The following is a 10,379-nucleotide window of genomic DNA, read 5'->3' as shown; positions in this document are numbered from 1 at the left end:
GTATTCCAGCCTTTGCAGGAGTGCTTTCTGTATCCTTGTGTGCTGTCATTGGTGTTGCAAAACCCAAGGGCCATGTTACTATTAGTGGCAGAGAAAATGCTGAGGCTTTGTTCCCTGTCAGCATCAGCGAAAGCGCCCTGGAGGAGCAGTTGATTCCGGACCAGCTTGGAAACGGAGCAGGCTGCTGCCCTCCAGCGCAGGTGGAACTTTGCAGACGGAGCCAACAGACCTTGAGGAAAGTGCTTTTGAGCCTGGTAAGAACAGAAGCGGCTTCTGGAGGGTTGAAGACCATCTGGCCATGTGCTTTTGCCAGTTTCTAGGCCCTTTACTGGGGAGGAAGGGAAACCTTGGGATTGAGGAAGCTCCTGGTATGGCTTCCCTAAACAGCAAGCCTTCTGACAACGGTTTTGGTTTGTGACTGAGATCATTATTGCTGCTGCTTGTTATTGCTGCTCTTAGTGGCTGCAAGTGGGAGATGAGCTGTGTAGGAAAGGTCCTCAAGTGCTGCTCAAACACCTGAACGTGTGTTCTGATGAGCTGGCAGTCACTGCAGCTGCCACAGTGGAGGGTGGCAAGCTGAGTTTGAGATCTCCCAAGCTTGACGGAGATGAGGAAAACCTGTCATTAGCTCTGCCCCATCCTTCAAGGAACCAATCTACAGCATGGTGCCATAAAATTAGTAATTGCTGTGGTTTGTTTGGTTGGTTTTTTTCCTGTGTGCTAAACACTCCCCTGTGTGAAATGAATCATCTGTTGGTGTGAACCTCCTGTAATCTGTTGTCATCCAACAGAACCTGTGAGGAGCTCAGCTGCCCTTCAGCTTGTTTTGCACAGGGTCTGCCCTGCTCCCTGTGCACTGTTGAGGGCAAAGCTTGAGTGAAATGTTGGACACATTCCTGAACTTGAGGGCACGGTGAATCCAGCCACAGCCTGTTCTACAGTGGTAACCCATTGCATTCCTCTGCAATCTCTGACCATGGTTCTAATGTTCTCTCTTTTCAGCTGGTGTAGAAGTCATAGATCTCACAGGTGCCTCTTCTGAGCCTGAAGTCATAGATCTCACAGGTGACTCTTCTGAGCCTGAAGTCATAGATCTCACAGGTGACTCTTCTGAGCCTGAAGTCATCACTATCAGTGATGATGAGTCTCCTGTGGTAAGTGATGACTGGCACACTCCTCTCCATCTTGCATTCAAATTAGTTTTCTTGTCTGTCTTCTGAAATCTTACTGAGTACCCTGGCCTCAAAGGTTGAATGATGGCTCTGATTTGCCACAGTTTAGTCAGCAGTTCCCAGTCAACCACAAACACACTCATGAACATATCAGCATGCCTGAGAACTGCTTGCAGAGAGCAGGTGAGCAACCTAAAAGGTTGTTGCTTCTGTGATTTAAAGGAAAGCACAGGAGGTTTTTGACTTCCCAAGGAAGAAGTGTTTTACCTGCAACATCAGTTTCAGGTACCTCTGTCATTGAGGTGTAAAATGCAAGTGGGGCTGACTGGGGTACACAATGATCTGGTTTCTTATTCCAAGAAGTCTTTAAAAGGGTCACATTTGGTATTTTTTCATTTTCCCTTAATATTTGGTAAGAATATGCTTGGATCCAGCCCACAGTGCAGTGTATCTGCTCAAATTTGGGTTGCCACTGCTGCTGTGCAAAACAGAAACATGCAGCAAACATAGCACAGGAGTTATATCCTGACAGGGTTGTTCCTGAACCTTTGCAAAGAAAAGGCCTCAAATTTTACAGCAGAATTTGCATGACCCAGCTCCACATGCACCAAATGCAAGAGCAGGGTTGGGTACTGGGTTTTTTCCTCTTCAGTAGCTGTTCATATAATAAGTAGTGTTCAGGCTATCACAGCTGAAATTGCCAGTCTGGGGGAAAAAGAGAGACACAGCTCCATCCCAAATCCAATTAGGGAACTGAAATAGGGGCACAGGAAGTACAGTGTTCAGGTGGTTCCTAAGTGGTGGTTCCATTTCTACCCCATTTCAGGACATGCAGCAGAGCCAGCAGCAGCCACATCTTTCCAGAGCATCAGAGAATTCATCCGAGCCACTGGCAAGTAGTGATGAAGAGGAACCAGGAGATAGTGGGTATGTGAGAGTAAAATATCTCTCTAAAATCTAATTTCTGATATATAGTGGGAACAGGTTTTTCCAGGCTTCTGGGTTCTGCTGAAGTCTGTGCAGAAACTTCAGGCCTGGAATGTAGTGACCTGTCTGGCAGAGAAGTAAGCAAAAGAATCCAAAAAACCACATAGCAAGATCCAGCTGAAACCTTTCTTTTCTTTTCGTGATGTCATGGCTGAATATTTGTTACAGTGTGGCTTGATAGATGTTGAAATGCTTGCAGCACATAGCGGCTTGGGGAACAGTTGTGGTGCTGGGCTGGGATTTTGTTTAATCAGAGTAGGTATTACATGCTGGTAACTCTGTCTGCAGTGAGATTATTGGCTTCACGTTCAATGGCTGCATGTTCTCTCTGGTTCCCTCTAGTGCATGGCCAGCAGGTCTTGCTAGTCCTGCAAAGCGGGAGGGTGTCAACTCACAGGTGCAGGACAAGGAGCAGAGCCAGCAGCAGCCACATGGCTCCAGTGACACAGAGAATTCAGCGGAGCTATGGGCGAGTAACCAAGAAGAGGAGCCAAGAGATAACGATGAGTATGTGACTGATGAAGTGTCTCTCCAAAGTGTAATTTCTGATATTCAGTAGACAGATTTTTTTGCCAAACTGCTTGATTCTGTGTGTTGGAATCTGATTTGAAACATAGTGGCCTGTGTGGAAGGGAACTAATGGGAAAAAACCCCCAACAACAGAGCAAAATCCCAGAGAAACCTTTCTTCTCCATTCAGGAAGGCATTATTGAATGTTTCTTAAATGATGGATTGCAATACACTGTAATGCTTGCAGTACATAAAAGCTCTTGCACTGGTGTGTTTCTGGGCTGGGATGTTGCTAAATGAGAATGAGTGGTTATTTCTGTTTTTGCAATTTTATGTCTTGGTAGCTCTCTTTGCACTGTGAAATGGACAGCTGCATATTCTTCTAGTTCTATTAACTCTGATGAATGGCCAGATCATTTTGAGAGTCCTCTGACATGGCAGGATGACATTACAGATGTAAGCATGATGATCTTATCACATGTTCTTGTCCTTTCTGCTTTGTGGGAGGGGAGGAGACAGAGTGGGAGCTCTGTCTCTGTCTCAGCTGCCACTCTGTCTCCTCAGTTGTCCTCGGTGGGATGCCACATGCAGCTGGCTGGAAGCACAGCCCTTGCTGGGAAGCTCCAACTTGCCCATCCCTCCAAGTCCTTTCTTGGTGGTGTCCATAGAGGGAGAAGCCCTTGCCAGGATGGCACTGGCAGCTCTGTGTGCTCCTTATAGTTTTATAGCATTGCCTGAAAGACTGCACATAGTCCAAGTCCACTTTGCCTGGTGCCAATAGAACAGCAAACTGGAATTCTTTACTTCCAGATTTCTGTTGTGGCTTCTTTTCTTCAGTAGCTGTTCATCTAACGTGAAGTGTTAAGGTTATCATAGCAGAATTTGCCAGTTTTGGGAGAATGAGGAAAATAAACAGCGCCAGGTCAAATCCAAATAGGGAACAGGAACAGGGGAGAAGGGTGTTTAGGGGGTTCCTAAGCTGCCCCTGTACCCTGTTGCAGCAATGAGAGCACAATCAGCAGCACCCACTTCTTTGCTTTTCAGGGCAGCAGCTCTTTGTGCTACTGCTTTGAATGCTCTTAGGCAAACTGAGAGGGTGATACCCTACCCTTGCTCCCCTCTTCTGCTGTAACTGCTTTCTGAGCTGGGGTTTGCGTGCAGCACCAGGGGGCTCACCAAATCTAATTGTATCTTCTTTTCTCTCCCTTCCCATGTGCACCAATGCAAGCTTCTTGAAGGTGAGTTGATGTTTTCCAGTAGGTAATGGACTTTTATCTAAAATGTGATCATTAGTTTTGTTGTACTTTCCCAAAAAAGTCAAGCAGCAGGGATTGAAACTGCTTTTAGCAAAAAGCAAGGGGCAGGGCTAAAGCCTCTGGCCAGTGTCTTAGAGAACGGATGCAATGTGTGTGTGGTGGCCTCTGTCAGTCACAGTGGGAAATGCCTGCAATAAAAGTAGCAGAATACTTACGCAGAAGGAGCTTTAATTTGGTAACACTTTCTGCAGTTTTGATTGATTAGTGATTGATTAGTGTTACATGGACCCTGGAGTTGCAGAGGTCATCTCTGCCTGCGGTTTCTGAGAGTTAAAAAACATTTCTTGACCCTTTTGCTGTTACAGAGCAGGCCCTTTAAAAATGGCTCTCCCTGTGACTTGGTCAATATGTTGTCCACAAAAATTTGATTTGTTACTGGGGTGTGACAGGTAAATAATCCTACACTTGAGAGAGACATTGGTTATTTATTTCAGTGTTTCACCAGTCTGGGTGCTCAGTGGTATTTCACAAATCGGACACACGCACTCTCAAAATAATTTCTGTTATTTATAGATTTTATCAAACAAAGAAATTAGCATTACAAGTGACATGGTTATCTCCTTAGCTCGTATTCTGTCTTCTTTTGGGTAATGATTGCTTATTTCTCACTTTAATTAGTCCACTTGGTCCATTGCTCAGTTTCCCTCTTCTTTTGGGCTGGGGAGTTTCTTGAGTTGCTGCTCCATGAGTTGTGGGTTGCAATCTCCCCCTGCAGGAATTATTGTCTACCAGTCAGAGCTGCTTTCAGGAGTGCTGGGTTTCTTAGTCTCTTCCTGGTCTTGGGAGTTATGCCAGATGTTCTTTTGGCTCCTCAATTCTGCATTTTTTGTGTCCACTCTCAGTGGGCATCCTTCTCCCCAAGCTTTGTTAACCCTTCCCCAAATCTGAGATCCTTCAAGCATGTCAATCCTGGAACCTTTACAAGGCAATTCTACCAAGAAGGAATTTGTTTTTCTTCCCCACTTAGAAGCATGTTTGTTAGTTGCTGTCTATTTAATGGAATAAATCTCCCTTCCAGGTGATTTGGTTTGAAAGTATAGAATGATCAAATATAGCAATACAAAGTGCATCCTTCCTTAAGAAATCTTTCACATAGTCTACATTTTGCATAACATATAACTCCATTTTCAAATTATCTTAATTCAGGAGGATGATGATGGCAATTTTTAAAGGGGATACTGCTCCGAGTAATTTTATAGTATCCAGGGACTTTCCTTGAGAATCTCTTGGGTCATCTTTTTTAGCTGTGTGGAGGCTGAACAGAGCAAATATTTTATGTTGTTTTGTAGCAGAGTAGTCACAATGTATGGAAGGGTCCAGTCCTAGTATTTGGGAAAGTTGTTTGAAATTGTTTTTAACCTAGCTGAATAGTGTCCATTTAAAATAGGAACCATTGCTGACTACTTATATCATTTGTTTCAAAGGTAGCTCTGGGGAGAGAGAGAATAATAGATCTAACTTCTGAAAATTAAATTACAGTGCATGGAGAGGAAAGGAGAAATGTTACACTGAGCAGCCAGGAACAGGTGGATGGCTCTGGTAATGGAACAGGAGCTGATGATGCACCTGTGGCTGACTCAGGCCCTGCAGAACAGGGAGCAGAGGAGGAGGACTCTCAAAGTTCAGAGTATGTATGCCTCATGCCCCACCACACACAGAATTCTGTGCCTTTCTGTCTTTTCTGTGCAGGACTTAGTAATACTGCTATGCCTGATTTATCTTTGATGCCTTCCCTACTCTACTTATTTCCCTCCTTCTCCCATGTTGCAGGATGATCACATGATACCATTTGAATTTTGGGAGAAAAAAGCAGCCCAAAGCAGATGTACATCTTTGCGTAGAGCCTTAGAGAAGAGTGTGGGAGTATGGCAAGGAATGGGGATTTGTCACAGGCCATAGCTCAGTATTGCATTTGCTTTTTCTGACAAGCTGTATTAGTGATGTTCGGTATGGAAATGCTTCCATTGTAATTACTGGGGCTCGGCATCACGGGGCCAGCAGGCAGCAGCTGGGCGAATTCCAACAAAAATTCCCTGCTGGAAAGGTGCTAGGTGGTTGCCTTTCTCCTGGAGCTGGATCCCTTCTTCCCAAGGTAGACTTGCACACAGGCACTTGTGGAGGTCCTGCTTTTATGGCCAGTGCTGGATGTCACAAGCCCTGATTTGCTTGCTTCTGTGATGGAAATCTTGCAGTTCAAGTTGGGTGCCTGTGCAGTAAAATTCCCATTCTGCAGAGGAACAGGAAAGTCCTGCTGTAGGAGCACTCCATCAGGATAAGAAAGACACAGTTCATCAGACTGATTAATTTTAACCAAGTGTCTTTGTCACTAGGGACAACAAAGAACATTAGAATTATGATATAAGGTTTTCAAAGTGTCTTTTTGGGGTGGGGGAAAGACACAGGTTTTAATAAAGCTGGTGTGCTTTGAGCCTTTTGGAAAGGCAATGTAGGAGACTACCTGAGTATGGAACTTTTAGGTGTCAGGCCTTAACTATGCCACCTAAAGGGCTTCTACGATTCTAAACCATAATGCATTTTACCAATGAATTTGTAGATGCTTAAGTTTTGGTTGTTAAGTCTGTAGGTGACGAAATCCCAACCCCTGGTTAATATAAAACAGGAATACTTTTTCCCTCCAGTCTCAAGCTTCTCAGTTACTGAATGTAGCTGCTCTGTTTAGTTAAGGCTGAAATAGCTCAGTGCTGCAGCATTTAAAATTGACCAAAGGCTCCTTCCCAGGGCTAGATCTTGCCAGAACTGTGTTACTCTGCAGTTTAAAATTGGGTCCTGGAATGAATATTCTGGGGTGAATAATTCCCAGAGGACAGCTGATGCTTTAGTTACAAAGCTGTTACTGATGACCTGCTGGAAGTCAAAGTTGCCATACACAAACTGGCCTGTGCTAGAGACTGCTGCTACTTCAAAGCCCAGAGCAGGGTGACTGACTGCACCTTTCTCCTAGGGAAAGCCAGGACACCCTTTCCCTCAGGGCAGGGGAAACCCCAAATCCTCATTAAATGCACAGCAAACAGAGTCTTAAAGACAGCAGGGTTCTTCAAAGGAAATGTGTCATGGCTAGTCAGCGCAGTTGTATGAATATGTGAGATTTTATATATCAATAACCACTGAAGCGTGGTTATATTAACAGCTGCGTGTTCTTTCTAGTTCTGTTTCCTCTAGTGCTGAGCAAGGAGTTGTTATCAGGTGTCCGCTTTGCATGGAATTTTACTCAGAGGTAAGGATCCACCTGTTGTTGTCCTTTCTGCTTTGTGGGAGGTGAAAGCCAGAATGGGGGAGCTGCACAAGTCACTTGGATGATGTGGGATGCTGTGGGCAGCTGGCTGGAAGCACAGCCCTTGCTGTGAAGCTCCACAAGTCACTTCTTGGTGAATGTAGAGGCAGAAGCCCTTGCCAAGATGGCACTGGCAGATGTGTGGGTCCCTCATAATCCTAATTCTAGGTGCTCTAAATAGAGCCTGGTGCCAGTTCAGCAGCAAAATCAAATTCTTTCCTCCCAATACATGTTGTGGTTTTCTTTCCTCCAGATTGTGCAGCACGGACGACAGCTTGTGGCAACCCTATGTGGCCATGTCTTCTGCAGCAGATGCCTCCCTATTGCCCTTGGGGTTGCTCACATATGCCCAACCTGCGAGGTGAAACTCAATGCAGCAGTATATTTTCCCATTTATTTATGAGTGCTTCTGAGGACAGACTGAGATGGATCTTGGCCAATAGACAGTGTAGAGACTTGTTTCTTTATGTATATAGTTCTTCCTGTATAAACTTTCATTTCTGCTGAATTCAATTATAAATAAAGTTTTGATTGATTTAAATATAGCCTGTCTGCTCTTCTGTGCTGGACTGTACTGATTGTAGTTCTTGTGGCCGGTGTGTGTTGTACAGGGAAAAAGAAGCACAGCCTGCTTGGGGTGAGAGGGATTCAATTTCTCAGGCCAGACTCTGGTGGATGCTGTGGTGAAAATGTTATGACTTCATTGCTCAGAAGATGGAAAGAGTAGCAGGTTGTGCACGCAGCCAAAGAAAGCAATGTTCTTTGACAATGACTGGTATATTAACAAACTGCTGCATTTAGTGCTGTAAGGTTTCATTAGAATTAGAATCTGGAGGCTTCTGAAGGAATGTGTTTTTGAATGTCTGCAGTTGGTTACCACCTTTGAGCTGTTGGCAGTACAACTGTGTTGTAGCTTCCTTCAATCACAGCAGTATAATCCTATGTTACACTGAAGAGAAATGCAACTGTCCAGAGATTTAAAAAGTGGACATAAGAGAGGAAAGACAATTACTTCTGTTATACACAAGTAATAAAGAGGCACAGGCAGATCTCAGGTAAACAGTGGGAGAGTAAATTCATTGTGCCATGAAACAGAAAACTCAGATGACCAAACTGAACTGAGGTCCTCTGTGTGTTAAAAGTTGGTTGTCTGTGTGGACATGAATCCTTAGTTTTGGTTTTTCATTTTTGTCTTTATCGTATTATTTATCTGCTTCCTCAGTCATATTTCAAGATGTCCTAATATTGCCATATTTAGGTAGAGGTAGTAATAGACAAGGTTCAATGTACCCTCTAATTTTTATGTGGCTTGGTCTTAATAAAAAAAATGAAAACATTAGTATTAGCCTGATAAAGTGACTTTTTGATTTTTGTTTTTAATGAAGACTACTTGAGTTGTCAAGAAGACTACTTGAGTTGTCAAAATTAAACTCAAAGGTAATTTTTCAACAGACACAAATAAAATTATTTAATTACAAGATGGCCATAAATTTTAGACCGATGTTTTTTGTTTCTCATTTTTTGGTAGACTTTTAGCTACTTGGTGGATGCAATGACAGTACGTAGAAATGTCTTACTAAATTATCTAAATGTCTTTCTAAAAGCTATATTCCTAGGTGACATGCAATGCCACGTATTCTCATTAAAAGGAGCACTTAAGGAAATGATTTATGGTCAAGTAAATTTAAGTAATGAAATGGCACTCAGCTGATATTATAATAGGTTTAAACAGATGTTAGTATGGTTCAACACTATCGGCTGAGGCAATTTTCTTTAAAAATGTTGGTATAGGGTTAGGAATTAAAGCATTCTCTGTGTGTATATATATATATATATATAATTTTTTAGAAAGTATTGATCTAGGGAAGCACTGATTAGCAAAAAGTAACTGAAGAGTTAAAGCATTGGTTTCAGTTGTGGTGCATAGCTGTCAGCATAAGGAAAAGCACATTTTCAGCTCATTTCATCATTGGTCTGTAGGCATAGGAGAAGTGGGGCTTTTTGAGCTTTGAAGGCCAGACCAGAAAGACAGCATATTTGCATTGTTCATTTCTCATAATCGGTGCTTTCAGATAAATACAAGGTGCTTAAATATTCGTCTATTAAATGTATATTTGGAATTGCTTTAGTGTCTTTGCATTTTTATATAAAGTATTAAATCTCCTTTTGGATTTTTCAAAAAATGGAAAAGTCATCCCTACCCATTCTTCAACACCCAGCATGTTGTCAAATACCCAAAAGGATGAATTGTAATAACAGAGAAACTTTTGTAAGAAATGAGCTTCCTCATGCAGAGCAGGAGTTGAACATATCCTTGTGCTCTCCAGAGCCCTGGATCAATTCCCACCATTCTCCCCACAGCCCAGAGCACCCAACGGGACCAGGGGCGGAGGAGCAGCCCTGAACCTGGCAGGGCTGAGATGGGTTCCCTGCTGCTCTCAGGAGCCACAGCCCTTCCTTCTGAACACAGGTCCCGTGGCAGAGTGGCTAGAAGGAAAAGTGAATACTGATTCTGCTCCTTCTGCTCTGTTCACCTTCCGGAGCAGAGCAGGGCCTAAGGAGAAAGGTGCTGTCCCTGGTGTTATGAACAAAAAAAATAAAGTTTAAACTTTTGGGGAATGTTGTTAACAAAGTATGTATAAAAGGGATGTTGTTGATACAAGTAACAAGTTATAATTGGATCTGTAGTTAACAGGGCGAGGTGCAGGGTTGGGTGTTGTGGGCGCAAAGCAAGGTGATTAGTTGTATCAATACTGCTGTGTATAGCTAAAAGGGGACTGGACCCAGGGAGGAGATGCCAATCTTTGTGGAGGGGGGCAGAGAAGCTTCCAGAAGTATTGCACCGTGGAACACGGCCACAGCTCGGATCAGGACTGGAGGAGAGGCCAACCAATAGGAGGCGAGAATCTCAAAATGATTGGCCAAGACTGCACCAACTTATGGGCCAATCAGCAACAGGAAAAGAGACCTATCACAGCACGGATCCTGAGCGGCCAATCAGGAGAGGAGAGAGACTTTAAAAGGCCTGGGGGGTGTGACGCCCGGGTCTTTCATGGGAGCAGGTGTGCTTGGAAATGTTCCTAGGAATACAGTTACTAAGTA

General features: G+C 43.7%; 1 protein-coding gene across 6 annotated transcripts; it reads left to right on the top strand.

Annotated features, from left to right (window-relative positions):
- Nucleotides 1-837: 837 nt before the first annotated feature.
- Nucleotides 838-9,922, top strand: LOC146763645 (uncharacterized). Of its 6 annotated transcripts, none has more exons than XM_085566537.1 (6): nt 838-1,355; nt 1,999-2,099; nt 2,502-2,666; nt 5,465-5,612; nt 7,151-7,220; nt 7,531-9,922. In XM_085566537.1, the coding sequence occupies exons 2-6, from the start codon at nt 2,075-2,077 to the stop codon at nt 7,678-7,680; spliced, it is 558 nt and encodes a 185-aa protein (XP_085422663.1). In that variant the 5' UTR covers nt 838-1,355; nt 1,999-2,074; the 3' UTR covers nt 7,681-9,922. The 6 variants fall into 6 exon arrangements, with proteins under 6 accessions (XP_085422663.1, XP_085422665.1, XP_085422662.1 ...); XM_085566539.1 differs by having other exon boundaries at nt 838-1,457; XM_085566536.1 differs by lacking the exon at nt 5,465-5,612.
- Nucleotides 9,923-10,379: the final 457 nt, after the last annotated feature.

The sequence above is a fragment of the Lonchura striata genome, chromosome Z (genome assembly GCF_050655825.1).
Source record: "Lonchura striata isolate lonStrDom1 chromosome Z, ASM5065582v1, whole genome shotgun sequence".
NCBI classification, from domain to species: Eukaryota; Metazoa; Chordata; class Aves; order Passeriformes; family Estrildidae; genus Lonchura; species Lonchura striata.
This window is presented reverse-complemented; position numbering and strand designations above follow the sequence as displayed.

What these genes read in the sequence shown, in the direction of transcription:
- LOC146763645 (XM_085566535.1), top strand. Translation starts at nt 1,254, where the DNA reads ATGATGGCTCTGATTTGCCACAGTTTAGTCAGCAGTTCCCAGTCAACC. An exon ending in GAACTGCTTGCAGAGAGCAG is followed by an intron (nt 1,356 to 1,998) that starts GTGAGCAACCTA and finishes ACCCCATTTCAG; the next exon opens with GACATGCAGCAGAGCCAGCA. An exon ending in GAGCCAAGAGATAACGATGA is followed by an intron (nt 2,667 to 3,013) that starts GTATGTGACTGA and finishes ATGTCTTGGTAG; the next exon opens with CTCTCTTTGCACTGTGAAAT.